Raw genomic sequence first — 19,803 nt, forward strand, 5'->3', positions numbered from 1 at the left:
TTATATAGCGCACTGCCACTCCAGGGAGCATCTTGGCACTTGGACTCATATGCTGAAGATGGACGGAAATAAAGTTCTCAGGCAGGGAGATTATACCAACGATTTGCAGACAGAGTCTGCCAAACCATAGATCCATGTCTTAAGGAGTTTCTTGAACTTTTTTTCGGGTGTGATGGAACGCAGTTGAGGAGGCAGCGTGTTCGATGCCTTAGCACCTATTACTGCCAAGGACTTTGCTACCTTTGTCATCGGTTTGAATTTTGGGACACTCATTAAGTTGGCTGTAGAGGATCTGAGTTCTAGAGTGGGGTAAGATCTGTTAAAATATTTGTAAAGATATAGAGGGCCATGCTTATGAAAGGCCCTAAAAGCAATCATCAGCACCTTAAACAGGATGCGTTTCTGTATAGGAAGCAAGTGAAGCTCCTTCAGTGCGGCAGAGGCCGAAGATTTCCTTGGCACTCTAAGCACCAATCTTGCTGTTGCATGCTAGACCATCTGCAATCTATGCAGGGCAGATTTATTAGCCCCTGCATACAGGCTGTTGCAGTAATCAAGTCTGGATGTAATCAGCGCCACTGCAACAGTACGCCTGGCAGATAAGGGTAGGAGATCAAAACATTTCCTAAGACCCTTTATGATGTTAACACATGATCCTGCCACTTCCTTTGCCTGCTGTTTAAACGAGAGAGTCTCGTCAAATTTTATGCCCAAATTTCGTGCTGCCACGATGGTATTGGGCGGGGCTTCTTCCTCTTTTGGCCAGCAACTCTGGGGGGAGAAGAGATTGTTATGACCGAACAGCACAATTTCTGTTTTGGCCGAATTACATTTCAGATGGTTATTTTTCATCCAGGCAAAAGTAGCCGTTAGACACTCTTTTAGGGTCTTTTCTGTGATTACCGGGTCTTCATCAAGAGCTAGGACCAGTTGGGTGTCGTCGGCATACGCTATAGTGCTAATGCCGAAGGAGGAGATGAGTTCGATCAGAGGGACCATATACAGATTAAATAAAATAGAACTGCAGATTTGGACCTCTGTCCCCATGTCTATGTACCAGCCTTGTACCAGCCTTGTTTTTATTTTAAAAGGGGCAAACATATTATAATAGGGCCTCATGGTGGAGGTCGGTTTACTTATACTGTTCAATATGTAAATTATAACTAAATCCCTTTCCGGCATTTTAGACCCCAGCCCCTTGTGTTTCTGTTAGAGGCTTGTGTACATAGGAGCCGAAATATAGTGTTAATAGCGCCTATGGAGGTTGGTGTACATATATAACATAATTTCATTAATTTGCGGAGGGTGGAGGAGGAGCCCAGCACTTCCGGGCTAAGGTTTGCTAGTTCAGCGCTCTAGTCCCGCTGTACTGCACGAGTGTATAAATTCTTCCATTCTGCACACTCGCGTGGTGGAGAAGAGTCTAGCCGGTAGCAGTGGCTGACTCTATCCGCTCACGCTGTGTGTCTTGTGTGTGTTACACTGCGAGCGCTGACTTTTAATAGCGTTTTAAAACTTTGGCGAATGCTGCTAAATTTTATGCCTGTGTAATACTGTGTTAGTTTTTTAAACAGCGCCTCACCTGAAATCACTCTGCTTACTCTAACACTCCCGCCCCGGTCCGCCGCGTCCAGCGTGGGCGTTTGTTGCGGAGGGTGGAGGAGGAGCCCAGCACTTCCGGGCTAAGGTTTGCTAGTTCAGCGCTCTAGTCCCCCCTAGGTCGCCTATAAATGTGCGTAGGTCTGCGTCCGCGCAGCGGACGCGTGCAGCGGGCGCGCCGGAAGCGCGCCGAAGTCGAGCCTAAGTCCAGCCCGTCTGCGCCCGTCCGAGCCAGGACGGGGCGCGGGGCCAGGATTCCTTGCCCCTCTCATCCCTCACCGCTGCGATATGACAGGCAGGTATTGCTAGATTTATGTCCTGATGTCCCCCTCCTATGCAAACACAATATGGAGGCGCTTTCCTTGCATAGATGCCCTTCGTGCACATTCACGCCGACTATGTTACCTACCAAGAATCCTATCACTAAGCAGATTAAGGCTGGCCTGATCAATTGTCGCTCACTTAGTAAACACAGCACTCAAATACATCACCTACTTGAGGATGATGGATTCGATATCCTGTTTTTAACCGAGACGTGGTTAGGTGAATTTTCTGACCCTGACATCATAGAGGCTATGCCTCCTGGCTACTCCCTCTCCAGAATAGACAGAAAGGATGGAAGGGGAGGAGGAATTGCTATAGCCATTAGATCTCCAATAGTCTGCTCTCTATCCCCCATCATAATTGACCACTGTGAAGCTGGCTCTTTTACTATAGTCTTTGGCCCTCAACTTTCTCTGTCAGGCATTCTTGTATACAGGCCTCCTGGCAGACTGTATGATTTTATAACTAGCCTGACAGAAGCCACAGCACACTTAGCAATTAGGAAAAGTAGACTGATTGTGCTTGGTGATATGAACGTCCACTTTGACGATCCCCTTGATACCGAAGCTAAGGACATCAGGTCTGAACTTCAATCTCTACAGCTCGACCTTATCAACAGTGATCCCACTCACAGACTGGGCCATCTTTTAGACCCAATCTTTATGAATGGTTCCGGAGTACATGCCAACTGCCCTATTCCGGTCCCTTGGACTGATCACTTTATTATTCCATTCATCATTCAACTATCCGACTCTGATCCTAAACCAGTCTGCAATCATCGCTACTTACGGCGGAACTGGAAAAACTTCTCTCATGAGACTTTTAATAAGATACTTGATACAGGAGGTTCCCTGGGAGGCACAGACTGCGAAACAGCCTACAGTCTCCTGCAGAATCACATTCTAAAAGCCCTAGACACCACCGCTCCCATTCGGGAAATGAAAAACCCTAAATATGCGAGGAAATCTAGTCCTTGGTACACGCCTGAACTTCAGGCTATTAAATCGGCTTGTAAGAAATTGGAGCGTGAGTGGCGAACCAACTTTTGTCCTACAATTAAAACACAGTACAAAAATGCACAAAAACAATACTATAAAAAAATACGCTCCTCTAAAGCTCTCCACTATAAAACTCGCATAGGGGAGGCGGAGAACTCCTCTAAAGAGCTTTACAAAATTTTCAAAGAAATATCGGTGCTTACCAACGACAATCAATCTTGTAATGACTCGGTTGAAACCTGCAATAAAATAGCCCAGTACTTCTCCGGAAAAATCACCAACATTTATGCCAACTTTTCTGAACAGATGACCTCTGGTCACGATTTTAAGGAAATCTTAGAAACTGATCCTACGGCACAAAGTCTTCTACACTTCTCTGTACCGCCCACGGAAACGCTTATAAATATATGTAAAAGCATTAAATCAGGTTCCCCTTGGGACCCAGCTCCACCAAAAGTTCTAGCCACTAGCCTACAAGTACTGGAACCCTACTTCAGGCATGTTATTCAAGTATCCTTCTCCTTGGCCTGTCTTCCGGAAGATTGGAAAAAAGCGATAGTATTGCCCATTAAAAAGAAACCTAACATCAGTCAGGATACTTTAGAAAATCTCCGACCTATCTCTCTTCTCCCCTATCTCGCGAAAGTGGCCGAGAAAATTGCAAACAAACAACTGATGGTCCACCTAGAATCCAACCACTCCCTACATGGATCCCAATCTGGTTTCAGAACGAACTACTCCACGGAGACAGCTCTTCTAAGAGCGACTGAAACTCTTCGGGCAGGAGCAGATGAGGGTCATACAATGGCACTCATCATGCTGGACCTCAGCGCTGCGTTTGACACTGTAGCACATTCCATCTTGCTACAGTGTCTAAACAAAGCGGGGGTCACCAAGATAGCACTAGGCTGGCTTAAAGCTTTCCTTTTGGGCCGCAGCTTTCAGGTCCAAAGAGGCTCATTCCTCTCAGACAGCATTGCTCTTGAACAGGGGGTGCCTCAGGGCTCTGCCCTGAGCCCGACCCTGTTCAATCTGTATATGGCCCCTCTGGCAGATGTGGTACAATCGTATGGCATAAAATTAGTATCCTACGCCGATGATACCCAACTGCTCATCTCGCTATCCCAAGCCCCTGCTTTAGCTGCAACCAACTTCAAAAACTGTATGCAGGAGCTGGCAGGTTGGATGAACCAACACTGCCTAAAACTTAACGGCTCAAAAACAGAGGTTCTTGTGATAGGTGGTAGCGATACCAGCTGGACTCAGGATTGGTGGCCCTCCTGTTTAGGACCTTTACCTACCCCTGCCAAGGAAGCCAAGAACTTGGGGGTTTGGGTTGATCCCAAACTCTCCTTTGACAGTCACGTCCACAAAGTGGTAGGGAAGTGCTTCGGGGTGCTAAAAACCTTAAATCGCACTCTAGACCTTCTTCCGCTAGAGGCCAGACGCACCCTGACCCAAGCACTAGTCACCTCACGTATTGATTACGGAAATGTGCTTCTTTTAGGGACAACTGAAAAGAACAAGAAAAAGCTTCAAGTTCTACAAAATACGGCAGCACGGCTAGTCCTTAAGTTACCCAAAAGAGCTCCCTCTAAATCCGCTTTGGATGCTCTTCATTGGCTTCCCATAAAAAAAAAGGATCCTCTTCAAAGCATTGCTCATATGCTACAGGATCAATTCCATGAAAGCCCCTGAATATCTCAAAGACTTAGCCATACCCTATGAGCCAAATAGAGCACTTCGCTCTATGGGAACGGGTCTCCTTAGAATTCCTCGCATAAAGAAGGCCAGGATGGGAGGACGCTCCTTCCGCGTGCTGGCGGCTAAAAACTGGAATGCCCTTCCCACGAACATCAGACTAGCTGAAACAGAAACTATTTTTAGAAAAGTCTTAAAAACCTACCTGTACACCCTATTACCTCGGCCTCTGCGTCCAGCTACTCTCTCCACAGCGCGGGGACACGCCGGGAAGGCGTCACCAGGCGCTTTATAAACTCTTTATTATTATTATTATTATTAATTAGGTTATCAGTTAGATCCCAGATGCGAGCTGTTGCATCAGAACCACATGTGGTTCTGTTCGACGCCTTTGTTTACTAGTGCCTAGAAAACCTGTCGTTAAAAGGCGCCTTGTGGAAGCTGGTCAGTTAATTTGATCGAATATTGAAATTATAATTTTAAAACGGTGGCAATCTACGAAGTCGGTAAGTAAAAGTGAAGATCTGCCAAGGCACAGTAAACAACACTGTTGCAAGTGGGAGCATTTCTACATTGTTGCAAGTTTACAGCGTTGCGATGTGTTGCTTTGTGGACTGCACATCTATAACGCATGCTTTTAAAGGAAAGAACCAGTTGCATAAAAGGAGTCAAAAGCGTTACATAAATGGAACTGCAATTCCGTGCACAAACCTCTTCCTGTGCTTGGCCATTACATGTAGACGTGAGTTAACATTACAACTCTCTCCTCTTCCTGTTTGGCAGCATACAACTGCGGGCCATGTGACTGTCAGGGCAGCGGGCGGGGCAGAGATGCCTCTGTGGGTGGAGAGAGGGTTTGAAGCACACATCATCAAAGCCGCTAACTCCAGTGTAAGGAGAGAGGCGTGACGCGGCCGCTTTGTATCTCACGGTTTTAGGGGGGAGCTGCCGGACTCTTGGCTCAGTGGTGCTTTGATCAGCATTTCATCGGAACAGATCCAATGTTCTAAGCGTCAATTCTAAACAAATACGTTTCTTTTTAAAAGGGTGGAAGGGATTTCAGGCCATTGGTAAACATCCAAAGATTGGCAATTAGGGGAGGGGAGAGGAGAGAGGAGGGGACCTGCGCGATTCCCTTGCAGGAGCAAGAAGCAAGGCGTGTTAATTGATAACATATGGCGCCAGCTGCTCGCTCCCGCAAGGAAATCGTCAAACGTGCACGCGTTGGAACGCGTGCACGTTTTTGGCATCCAAACTGAATCGAAGGCTAAAGGTCTCTTTCCTATGCAACGCTTGTGCGCTCCGTAGACGAGACCTAACCAATGGGACGTGGCACAAATGGAAATAGCCTAAACAGCCTAAGATGTTTGCTGCTTCTCACACAGAAGATGTTATGAATGCCATGAAACACTTTGCATTTGAATTATGTATTTTTCACTATGTAAATATACCTGCTGTAAACTTTATAAAGCCAACATTTCTGAATCAATTGCTTTTATCTGTTCATGTGTAGATGCAGGATTCCTTTCCATCCTCTGACCATTATTGATTTAGATTGCATGCTGTAACATACAATGCAATATCAAAATGAGCTACCAGGTAAAAAAGGGGAATAACTCAATTCGCAAGTACTCTCATTACTAGGAAAACCTAGAAAGGTTACTAATAGTTTGATTGTTGTTGCAATAGTGGAAGCTGGTTGTTATGTGTGACAGAACTAACTCATTGAGAATTTTAGGAATGGATGGTGCATCATTTGTATTGTTTTTATTTATTTTCTCTAAATGTGAAGATCATATACTCTTTCTTCACTTTTCCTTCTCGCATAACAAGTACATGTTGAATAATCTGTAGATTAAACTTCTTGAATATGATGTATAATGCATATTTTGAGGTATGTTACATCAATGAACATGATGAATTTAAAGTCTTTGTTAACTTGGTTGCTTAAGTCTTGTGAAACTACTTTCCGTGTGAACCCTTGGTTCATGTTTTATATTTGATAATAAAATGAGATTAATTCCAATACATTACAAAGTATAATGCCTTCATTGACCAAATATGCACTTTGGTTACTGTTGCAACAATACAAGAGGTTGCATGTGCCTATAGGTGGTGATCTACAATATGGATGTGCCAAACCAGTCATCTCTTACCCCTGTATTGAGAAAACACTTGAAGTCGAAAATGGACTGTTCCAAAACATATCTCAAATGAGCACCACCCAAAAATAAAGGCAATGTTAAAATTAATGGAATAGGACGGTGTATACTTATCTTAAAGGACCACCACATTAATATAAAGACACATACAAATAATGGAATCTGATGCCGTAAAAACCCAATACTTCTCAACTAAGCAATCCCAAATGCAAACTATTTATGCTTTGACATATATACATAGTTTCTACTTTGCAGATTCATATATGACAATTTTTATTTATTTGTTTATGAACTGCTTTCTATAATATTAAATCCATCCAGCAATGATTCAGAGGGCTGTACACTAGAGTTTGGCAGACGGGGTACTCCATCAAAAAATGTGGCAGATGTCTCATCTACAGTATTCCAAGTGAATTATAATGACATCTGCTGTGTTTAGAAGGAGAACCCTGTCTCCCAAACTGTAAATAAGGCCCATAGTATTGAGTAGCTTCACATGAAATAATTTGAGAACTATCAAGAAGGTTTGAGAATATAAACAATTGACAATAGCTAACTGTTCATACCAGCTCTGTTCGCTGGAACAAATAAATCATTTTGCAGTGCAACCGTGGCAGTGACAGTCGAAGCAACTGGATTTAGAGTACTCTGAGCAATTACAATAGCATCAGAAAGCAGGCAACTATATAAGAAAACATTGAACTTTATTTATAACACGGAGGGCTACCATGATAGCTGGATGTTCAAAAGAGCATCGCAAGAGGACATCATGGTTATTAATTAAAATGTTATGAGTAAAACACATGTGAGCATTAGGTCTCAGTAAGCTCAGAACAGTCGGGATGATTCACAAAAGCATTCATGATTACGGCAATTAGTGCTACTTTACATGCCTTTATGAATCTACCCAAAACCATCCAACTCCCGATGAGTGCAAGTGCAAAAAAAAGTCCTTTCTATTTGTTCTAATTGTATGTGAAAAGTCCCAGAGTATTCCAATTCACAAAGGGATGTTAGAGTATATAAAAGAGTACTACAGGAGTTCTACTTTACTTATTCCTGAAAACGTTTGTGAGTAGGCCAAAGTATTTGCAGCAAGTGAGTATGACTAAGAATTAGGAGACATACGGCGCTATGAAGGATTATGGTCAACATTCTAAATAGGAATCTTTGAGTATAGGCACCACACCACATTGAATAAATGACCTGCAAGCCTTACCTGGAGTGTTTTGACCTTTCCTATAATGTTGTCTTGTGACATGGTTTGGGCTTCTTGCTCGTTCTCTTCTTGTCCATCAGGTATAAAAATACTGTCATGAGAAAAGGCCCTTGTGCCCATAGTAGAGTTGGGAACCCTGCAATGCAATTTAGAAAAGTTGTTAGGAGCTAATAGAAGGTCTTAGTGATGTGTGTCTGAAAGCTAGATTTAGGTTACTGCACCTTAGAATCAAGCCGTATTAGCTTTTTGAGCAAATAAATATCTTGGATACCAGAAATAAACAAAGTACTATTTCCGAAGTTAATCAAGAGAAGTCATCAGAAAGATAAATCATCTTTTAATGCATTATTAGATCTCCCAGGAAGACATTAATATATTGTGAGGGCCTGCAAATAATGGAGCTAATTTGCTTTGTTATAATGTTTAAAAATCCACAACCTGCTCAGCATTCATTGAATGTCGAATATATTAAATGAAATTGCATTGGGTAGAAAAAGAATTAACAAATAAACTCAATCAAAAATAGTTGAATCTAGAAAACTCCAAAAACTCTAAATCCTAATTTTCTGAAATATCTGCAAGTTAGCATGTGTTACTATACAAAACTCAGAAATAAATAAATACAGACTGACTAACAGGGCAACAAGTTCAAGATATGGAGTATTGCCCATGATTTTGCTCTACCCATGCTTGCCCATTATGGATGGATGCTTCAAAATATTTTACAGTCTTAAAATGCCAAGTACATGCATATACTTTTTGTGTGGTTACATGTTATGAAGTAATCAACTGCGACAAAGAAATTGCAATGAAACAACATGTGTATAGGAATTTAACTCACTGGTATGAACAAGGATTATTAAAGCAAAAGGAATATCTTTAAAAAAATGAACATTCTATTTTTCCATTCCTATACTTAGTTTCAGAAATCTACAAAAGTAGGGGGAACCCACCAGGTAGACCAACCATCTGACAGGAGGTAGTCTACTAGAAATCTATCTATCTATCTATCTATCTATCTATCTATCTATCTATCTATCTATCTATCTATCTATCTATCTATCTATCTATCTATCTATCTGTCTGTCTGTCTGTCTGTCTGTCTGTCTGTCTGTCTGTCTGTCTGTCTGTCTATCTCTATACCTATATCTTTATATATGGATATAGATATATGTTAGAAATGGGGGTCTCTCGTTGGCAATGGTTTGCACCTTTGTCCAAGTAGGGACCCTTGCTTCTAGTCAGGGTATGGGAGGTATGCCCTTAGACAACCCCTGCTCACCCCCTTCATAGTTTGGCATGAGCAAACAGGCTTATCTCAGAGTCAGTGTGTAAACCATTTGTGCCCACATACATGATTACAACGAAAACACTACAAATGGACACCACACCAGTTTAGAAAAATAACCAATCTTTAGCTAAACCAAACAAGACCAAAACAACAAAAATCCAAAACCCAGTTGTCAAGGTATAACTTTTTAAAAGGTAAAAATAGTTCTGTTCATAGCAAACTATAGATGTGACACTTTCAACATAAAATGCCTTGGATGCGTCAAAATCATAAGCAAAACTGCCGCAGGGAAGGTGATGCGTCGGTTCCTTATGCACAAGGAAGGTGATGCATAGGTTCCTTGCTCGAGGGGAAATGATGCGTCTGTTTCTTACTCCAGTGGAGGTGATGCCTCGGTTCCTTATTACACCCAGGGGAGGTGATGCATTGATTCCTTACTGAAGACGAGTAGATGTGTCAGTTTCTTACTGTGCAGGGAGATGGTGCATCATTTTTTTACTGCGGCCCCCGAGTGGTTGTTGACTTGGCATGCGAGTGCGATGTGTGGGGATTCAGGGATGCGTCAGTTCTCGATGCTGTGGCAACAGCGCTGCGTTGATCTCTCCAGCCGCGGTCCCATGATGCATTGGTTCTTGCAGTCACACATCAGGGCCTACTTTGGAGTTGGTGTGGTAATCTTGGATTTTGGAGATCGTGCACAAAACTCGCCGTGAGGCGATTTCTCCAGCCATGGGCAGGAGCTGCGTCGGTTTCTACAGTGGCACAATGGCAATGTGTGGGAATTCTTGCTGCTCTGAGGTGTTGTGCCAGAAGCAGGTGCAGATGCTTCTTTAGTTGGAACAAACTCCAGAGGCCCAACCCAAAAACAGGCACCTCTTGGTAGGTCAGAACTCCCAGCAAGGGAGTTCAGGGGAGCTGATGGTGATGTCTGTGTGTCCCTGAGACTTCAGAACAGGAGGCAAGCTCTACTTTAAGCCATTGGAGATCTTCTTCAAGGAGGATACACAGCACACGGCAAAGTCTTTGTCCTCTCCTTGGCAGAAACAGCCACTTCAGGCCCACCCCTGAAAGCACACAAAAAATGGGCAATACTTCTCCTTCATCTTTCCCAGCTCTTCTCCTTGGCAGACGTTCCTCTTGAGTCCAAAAGTATTCTACAGTTCTAGGGTCTGGGCCCCATAATTAATACTCAATTTCTCCTTGTTCTCTTGTGGCAGTGAGGCTCTGTGCTCAGTCAAAGCCAGTTCTGTCCTCCCTGGTCCTGCTTCCTGGTAGGAAGTGGAGACAGCATTGTGTAAGGCAGGCCCGGCCGATTCAGGTGCAAGGAAATATCCTCCCACTGCTCTGAATGCAGCCAAGGTCTATTCAGCCCAGCCCTGACAGCTCATCCAGGAAAGGCAGCACACACCTCAACCCCGTCGGTGTCTGTCTACAGTGAATGCACATCCCCAGAATGTCACTCTAAATCCAGACAGTCAATCCACAAACCAGCAGAGGCTCAAGTGATGGCTACGCAAGAAAATACCCACATTCTAAAAGGTGGTATGTTCAAACACACAATATGAAAAGCTTAAAAGAAGCAAAAAAAGACTGATTAAGGGTCGTGATTGATTAGCACACTAGTCATACAGCACAATAAGATCTGAAAGACTCGGAAAACAAATGGAACCTTATAACAAATTATCCCATTATTGGCAATATGTAACACCTTTAGGGAAAGCGAAGTTTATGAAGGACGATCTTGTTAGAACCTATATTGTATCATCCCAGAAAGAATGGGTGACACTTATTAAGGGGTGTAAAAGGTGTAAGAACTATTTAGCAAGTAAATATAGTCAGAATTGTAAAACATGTGATATCCCTTCCCAAAAACAAGAATGATCAAACAAAATCTGACTTGTAAAACTGACTATGCTGTTTATATGCTAATGTATGCCTTCAACACAAAATATGTTGGCAGAATTATTCTGAAAGCACATAAAAGAATATTACAGCATTCGTAGCGCATCATAAACGTAGACAAGAATTATCTGGCCACTCATCATTGTCATAAACATCAGAGAAATATTCAGTCATAGAGATTGTGTACCAAAGTAAGAAAAAGGGTAAAAGGGGGAAATGGAGAAACCTCATTTAGAAAATTGGAATCAAGATATATTATTATAATAACAACCAAAGAACACAATGGTTTAAATATTGATAAGAAAATTAATGTACATTTAGAATTGTTGCTAACTAATTCCCCTTAAAAGAGTATTTGTACTGAATGTATATTTTTCATCCATTTCAGATGGGGTAGATATATCTTTCTGCAAATGTTCTGAATAAAGAAGTCATGCTGTGGATGAATGTTGACTGTTTTAATTTGAATGTGGCGCTATCCAATGGGACTTAATGAATGGATGGAATTTGTGTATTCGAACGATGTCCATGATAGAGTGGCGAAAAATGTATATAAAAGATAGAGACCACTGGGCATGACTTTAATTATTATAATTGAAGTGTAATTTCTGCTACTGATCCAAACGAATACAGCAAGAATAGAGATATTGGCCCACTGCATATTTGGATGAATGACTGACACGAATAGAGCTTAATTTTTATCACTAAGCTAAAGTGCCAAAAATAGGTAGCTGGTATTGTTTGTTCAAATGAATCACAAAGAACAAATATGTACTAATTACATGGACGCTATCAGTGTTTTGAGCATAAAATGAACTGTATGAGCACTTGAATAGAGCAATACATACAGTATTTCTTTGACAGTTACGAGTATTGGTCCGGTCTCCAAATGTAGGTAATGCGCAAATAAATACAAAATTGTGTTTGTTAATAGGTTAGTGACATTGAGGAATTAGCAAAATATAAAGAACAAATTATATATTATAATTAGAAAACAGCACATTGTTAGTATCATAAATAGTAATGGGATTGTTTTGATTTTTTTCTTTGTCTTTGATCAAGTGTAGAAGTTACTAGGGGCCCGATTTATCAAGAGTTTGTGTCGCTTTTGCACCATGCAATGTGGTGCATGCAAAATGTAAACCCTAAAATGTGATTTATCAAGCCACGCAAAGCCACTTTGCGTGGCCCTGTGTAGCTTGATAAATCACAGGTTACACAACGCAGGGCAAATCACTGCGATGCATTACTCTGCCTGGGAAAGGCATTCCATGGGTGTTGCGTGGGTGTTCCCATGGATTTTGACGCATTTTCAGATTTGCCATTGCTGGTAGACCTGAGAATGCACCATAATTCTACACCTTCCCATGTGAAGCATAACAAGGAGAACTATCTTAATTGCGAAGTTGTATACAGAACAGGAGGCATCTGCGAGGACAGCCTAGCAACCTTGCTTGAGGACCTGATGTCAGACTGCTACAAGAAGCTGGGTATATATACTTGCTGAATAGTTCTTACACCCTTTAAATCCCTTATTAGATGTTAGCCATTCTTTCTTGGGTGATTTATTTTGGCTGTTAACTAGGTATTCCTTTATAAATTGTACTTTTCTAAGGGTAATATATGGTTGATTTGATACAAATTACCAATAATGGAATCACTTGCTTTAAGGTTCATTTATATATGTATATCTATATATATATATATCTATATATATATATATATATATATATATATATATATATATATATATATATATATATATATATATATACTGCTGCTCTGTTGTGCCATTCACATTCATGTCAGCCCACTACGGCATGCAGCAGTATAGGGTAATAACCCACTAAAGCTATTAGGTAATTTCACTGTGAGTGACAGCATTCTGCTCTTTCACAAAGAGCACTTCCACACTAAGTATTTCCTACAGTACCATGACCCGCTATGGCAAATGTGCTTTGTGAGGCCCAAAAATATTTTGCGTTTAGCCAATGTTTATTTTTTACTTTGGTAATGGCCCGTCTGCTCCTCAAAGTTAAAGTTTTACAAAAACTTTTACAAAGCAATATAAGCATTGACACTGACAAAACGGTGACAGTCAACACATAGCTATGGGTTGTGTCAATGCTTGTTTAATTTTTCTTTTCGGTTTAACATTCTGACTTTGCTGCTCTTACGATTTTAAAGATTAAGAGTTGTTTTTTTCTTGTGTTATTGTAGTGTTCTATACACACTTTTTAGAACACATTTTTCCACAGGTACATAAGTCAACCATGCACTACTGTTTTTTCACATTCCCAGGGGTTGGGACATATGCGTTTTTCACTATCTGGGTGTCACCTTTGAACACAACGTTGATGCTGAACCGTTCCTTCACATGCATTGTTGCTGGGCGAGTTGGTTTGTAATGATGTACAGGGTCTCAACTCAGTCACGATTACACTCGGCTCATCTATCAAGTAAAAATTACTTTTTAATTGCAAAAGTTTTAAGTGTAATTGAAATAGTATTTTAAATTCTGTTACATACTGTGCCCGAAGAATAATACTACGTTTAAATGAAACATATTCTAATTTTCGTAATTTCAGTTAAAATAGTAATCATAAGACATTTTCTGACGGCTCTTTCTGCTTCTTTTTTGGGGTGACAAAAGGAAAAATTTTGTTTAATATCTGAGACTGTTTAGTAAAGAGCACCTTCTCCGCAAGAAACATTTTAGGCTCGGAATGGAGCTTGTATTTTAAAGTTCATGAATGCTAAGGAACAGAAGAAAAAATGCAGAGCTCAGTTAACACAGACATTAATTTTATTTCACAACAGCATTTCTGATTCCAACATACAGTTCCTTGCACAATGTATTCTTACATAACCATGCCATGAAGGATTTTAGGGAAAACGTGCTTTAATTGTATTCTTTCAGAATCGATTCGCTGCCTGGCTGACAAACGCTCGGTATGGCTACAAGGAGAAGACTAAAATAAAGGAGGAAGTCTCTGTATGTGGCAGGCCCTATTTTGCTCCTCTGTTTGGCATCCTATTCTTCCTTCTCATCACCCGAGAACCCATGTTCACCACTTAAGCCCTCGATGTTGGTCCTACAGCATTAGCAATAGTCCCACATCGCTCCGCTGCCACTGGCTTCTGGTCATTGTACTGAGAAGAAGGGGTCTCAGTGTGAGAGAAATAATTGTACTGATTTACTTTGGAAGGAATTCATCAAACAACAATAAATAAAGTCGACATTGTTTTAATTCACAATGAGGAACAATATAGTTGATATATTAACACTTCATCAGAGCATATAGTAGGTTGAACAGTGCCCAGGAGGGGGAGGGGAGTGGAGAGTGGTTGTGTGGGGATAGTGTGGTATAAGATTGTGACAATAAAATCAAGACAATATCAAAAATTGCATTCGTGTTTCAATTACAATACAAAAAGGAACAAAGGACTGATGGTTCACTATAACGATATATACATTTGTCATAGTACAAATTAACTGCATATCCTAAAGTCAGACCCTCGTTTCTTTTCAGATATCGACTGGTACGCCGCCCCAGGGACGGCCTCTTCCTCCACCTTTCTTTTTGACTTCCAATTAATGTAAGGATCAATTCATAATTGTTTTGACTCTTCCAGCTCCGATTGATTCAATTCCTCTCTCCTCCCCGTTTGTAATGCCCAACATTAATGGATTTCTCCTTACCTCCAGCTATGATACTATTCTTGATGACGTAAGCTGCAAAAAGATAGAGTGATAACCATAACGGTATGCTCTTTGTTGTTGTGTGCAACATTACTTGAATCTAATTGGTTACATGTAATGGACATTTTTTGCCAATTGATTAAATAATGCCTCTATATACATATTCATTAGGTTGCTTGCCCAGTTCCCTGTCCTGAAGAAGACCTCGCTGCAAGGGCTCGACTAACCCTGCGATAACTTGAGGGTCGAAACGTCGACAACATCTCCCTTTACGTCAACTCCATACACATATATGACATTGGTTGCATCATTGGAGTATGACAAATGTATATATCGTTATAGTGAACCATCAGTCCTTTGTTCCTTTTTGTATTGTAATTGAAACACGAATGCAATTTTTGATATTGTCTTGATTTTATTGTCACAATCTTATACCACACTATCCCCACACAACCACTCTCCACTCCCCTCCCCCTCCTGGGCACTGTTCAACCTACTATATGCTCTGATGAAGTGTTAATATATCAACTATATTGTTCCTCATTGTGAATTAAAACAATGTCGACTTCATTTATTGTTGTTTGATGAATTCCTTCCAAAGTAAATCAGTACAATTATTTCTCTCACACTGAGACCCCTTCTTCTCAGTACTTTGATTACCCAGGTCTCAGTGACTAGTGTTTGGGTCAACCCCCTATATATACCCTTCTGGTCATTGTGGCAGCATGAAATTGTTTAGACTTGTGGAATTAAAATCACAAAGTGAGGCATATGATGGACTAGGTTTTGATGCCTGACTAGTGACCTTTAGCATGTGTGAGCTGGACCAACTCCAGAATGGTGCAGGAGGTCCCTGCAGCTGTCTCCCTACGCTTAGGTCACGGTGGCGTAACAATAACCCCCACAGCTCCCGTGGTGCAGGGACCCCCCTCCCAGCTCCAGGGGTCCCTCTCCAGCACTGTGCATGGGTGGCGGGTCACTGGCCTGAGAACTCCTGCCTGGGTCCGGAGTGTTGGGGCATTATGCCACTGTTCGGGCCAAAGAAACACTGTAAACACTTTTTACTGAACGCTGCTAGTACCCTGGTCAGACTTTTTGTGTGTTTTTGTTCATGGTTCCTAATTCTTGCCCCGTCACCTTCCCCCTACAACTCCTCCCAAATTTTCAATGTATAGACAATTAAATAGGACAAGTGGGAGGGAACGCCATATTTGATTTCATCCGACTTTCTCTCTGAGCAAAGCCCAGGTCGGTCTCCCCCAGTGCTCTCTGCCCTAGACATCTCCATCCACTTAAATGTCTCCCACCTCTTCCGTCCCTGCGCTATCTGTGTCACTGTCCTTTCTGCTCAACCCCCCCCCCCCACTGCTCCCTGCAGCAGTCTTCCTACAACTTAGATCCTTAAAAAAAGTGTGAGAGGGGACGCAACATGTGGTTATGCCCAGGGCACTCTCTGAGCAAAGGCCAGCTCTGCTTGTGAGGCTTAAGTTTCATCATAGTTCTTCTGCTGTGAGAGAGCACATTAACTCGCATTTCAAAGCCTACCTTCAAAGACTACCCTAGGCTGACCAAAGGAAAGGCCCTTGTATTGGACGAGCGCTCTGGCAGACAAATGTCAGGGTGTGAGAAAAGAACTGGGTGCAACTTGCTGGTCTCTTACTATTTCTTGAGGCTGTTACAGTGTTTTTTCCAATAGTGCATTTTGGTGAAATGTTACTAAGTCTCAGCTGTTGTGATCAAGAACAAAATGCTGGTATAATAAGGGACCTATTTGCCACTGTAACGGTGAACGGGACCGTCCACCAGAGGTGCAGCGGTCCCGCTGTGGCTATAAGGATGCCACCGCCACCATGGCGGTGGCATCCCCATTCACAACATTGTGGCGGGCGGTGCTCACAGCACCGCCCGCCACAATGCTGTGAATGCACGTTGTGCATTGGCATGCACAAAGTGACAGGCTCCGCACGTATATTAATGACCCCCTAAGTGATTACTGGGGTGAATTTAGGAATGTAAAAAGGATGTTATTTAAATGTTTGACTTTCTGAACTTGCACCGCATAGCTTTCAAGATAGACTGTCACAGATGCTAACAACATAGATAAATAACAGCATATGCACATTAATGGGATTCTTTTAAACGGTATTCTACGGCCAGCAGTTAAAAATGGATAACACGTGCAGGGAGGCATACATGGTAGCATAGGAATGTACACTGGGTGGCTGCTGAGAATTACTATTATTAACTCAACACAGTAGGGAGAGCTACCATAATTTGAACAAAATGTCTGAGCAAGAAGCTTTTCTCAATTCAACCCTAAAAATTTAAGGAGGAATTTATGACTTGAGTAGCTCCATCCAGAGCAAGGATAATTTTCCTGGTAAATAAAATATGCTCTCTTTTACATCATAAACAACTGGATAGAATTACACCAACGTTGACATAAAGATGAAGCTTTACTTCATATGTGCCCTTTAGTGGAGCGGTGTATATCCCTTCAGTAGTTTTCATGATACTTGCATTACAAAAAGGGTTCAGTGTGGGAGTTGTAGGGTTACTTATGTGCATACGTGTAGCATTAATTTATGGATTGTCTAAAGATTCATATCCAAGGACGAATGGTCGTTTTTTCAGGTTGCCTATTCCGGCATCGGATGATCAGGAACCGATATGAGTGACATGATTGGTTGACCAGGACTGAAAAATGTTGTTGAAGTTACCATTAATTAGTATCAGTGATCAGCGGCTATGTGCGTATCCTACACCACAGAAGGAAGTTTGGGGGACATATAGTCAGTGGCGTAACGAAACTTGAGGGGGGCCCCTGCAAAGTACATGGAGGGGGGACCCATGCTCCAGACTCAGTCAGGAGCTCTAAGGCCGGGGGCCTATACACTGTGTGGGAGGGGGCACGCCACTGCATACAGTGTGGCATTTGGAGCATGACTTACCCCTTGGCAAATGTGGGGGTGAACACAGAAGGGAGAGCCTGCCTTTAAAAATACAAAATAATTTATGGCGGGGAATATGAAGATCCTGGCAATAGACCACCGAGTCCAAAGCTCACTCTGCATTACTGAGTACCACAGACAGTGGGCTATAGGTTTTTTTGCAATGCTATGGGCACGAAATACAAAGCAGCAGGGAATTTTGTGTTACGTTAGCCAAAATATCAAGAACGAAAATATTAACAGGTAATTGTGCATAGATTTTCTATACCTAAAGACACATCTATGTACCTCAAAGATATGCATATATTCATGGTACATAGATGTGGAAGTACATACAGTAAATATTTGGTTCCCTATGTGGCTTCCTATTAATTGATTTTGTCTTCAATATTTTGACTATGATACTAAGGTATCACCAGATTCCCTTCTTGATATTCCACCCTAAAACCCTTGGGTCTTGGGGCGAGGCCTTGGCTCAAAGCGACATCCTGTGCCAAGAGCCTGCTGTGCACCGGTCAAGCCAGTGCGGGCCGGACTGGGAACCGAAACCACCCCATGCAAACTGCTTGGCAGGCCCCCCCCCCGGGGGTGAGGTCGCCAGAGCTGTTTGCCAGGGCCGGTTTCGGATGATTTTGTTACAGGGGGCCGATGTTGCATTTGAGTATTTTTTTAACCTTTTTTTTTTTAACAGCAACATTTTTAACAGATAGTTTCGCAAAAGAGCAATGGTGGCGGCTCACACAGATGGAAGTTACACTGGTCATAACTGAATCCTAGGGCCAATCACCTCTAGCGATAGGGTTATCGAGCACATGAACAAGGCCTGCATCTCACAGCTCGCTGCTGATGTATCCTCTGGTATCACAAACATTCACGCTATCAATTATTTAAATTAAACCTTTTCGAAGCACCCAGGCATTGAAAACTCTGTATGTTATATAAAAAGAGTTTGGAAAAAAACTGGAAGTAAATCAGTGAGTTGTGCACATACCGCTGCAACTTTTTAACATGAGTTATAGACTTCACTCACAGTAAGATAGCCTTGTAGGTTGAATGATTGCAGCGGAAATCTGTGTGTACCCTGCTGGTCACAGGTTTTGAGGATATCATAGTGGGATTAATGGACCTGCTGTGTGTGTGTGTGTGTGTGTGAGAGAGAAAGAGAGAGAGAGAGACCGTGTGTGTGTCCGTCTCTACCCTTCTGATTATTTTTCATTTATGCTAGGTATTTGATCCAGAATGAAATGAACTCCAAAGATTGGTGGGGAATTTACAGAAACCGCTTTTATGTAAGCAGAATGTGCATAGATCAGTATTGTGTGTGATGGGTCCTATTGAAATCAGATCACAAAAGCCAGAACGTGAGGTGGAGATCTTGGAGAGCAGTATTGGAACATGCTTAGTCAGCAAACTACACAGTTAGGTTTTACATTGTATATATTTATTTTTATCTTACACTTATTTACAGTTTGAGATTCAGAAATGTGCCCACATCCAGCCTATTTTGATAGAATTAGAACCTAGGTCTGTGAATCTAAAGTCGAAATGAATACATTTGATACGATATGAAAAATAATGTATTTCTCAGGAAGGTAGAATGCAAGAGCCTGTGTGCAATTAATATGCCACGTGTTCGTTTCACTCTCCAATAGAAATAGGTCCCTTCCAATATTTCTTAGAATGGCTATTAAGAATTGGAAAGAACGAACATCTAAATATGAATGCCAGATGTAAGTCTGAACGCAGGAGTTTCATGCTAAGCAAGGGCAGCTCCATGCATCAGATCAAAAATAAAGTCAAATCATCTTCTTTTAGGGCAGAAACGGCATAACATATTTTTAATAAACGAAATGTTTGTTTCCTATAGCTCGTTCTGACACAAGTAGCAAGCTTTAATGAGTTGTAATCACTAGTACAGTTTTTACACGGCCAGTGGTGGAGTGCGTTTGCTCA

The 19,803-nt window shown here is 41.9% G+C and overlaps 1 protein-coding gene across 2 annotated transcripts in view; it reads right to left on the minus strand.

Annotated features, from left to right (window-relative positions):
- Positions 1-19,803, minus strand: part of CRACD (capping protein inhibiting regulator of actin dynamics) — a 327,835-nt gene that overhangs the window by 79,054 nt on the left and 228,978 nt on the right. For both annotated transcript variants that reach the window (XM_078678163.1, XM_078678162.1), the window contains exon 3: positions 8,004-8,139. In XM_078678163.1, coding sequence (XP_078534289.1) covers positions 8,004-8,123 — 120 coding nt within the window. In that variant the 5' untranslated portion in view covers positions 8,124-8,139. The remainder of the gene's footprint in view (positions 1-8,003; positions 8,140-19,803) is intronic.

Source organism: Lissotriton helveticus, chromosome 2_2 (genome assembly GCF_964261635.1).
Source record: "Lissotriton helveticus chromosome 2_2, aLisHel1.1, whole genome shotgun sequence".
NCBI classification, from domain to species: domain Eukaryota; kingdom Metazoa; phylum Chordata; class Amphibia; order Caudata; family Salamandridae; genus Lissotriton; species Lissotriton helveticus.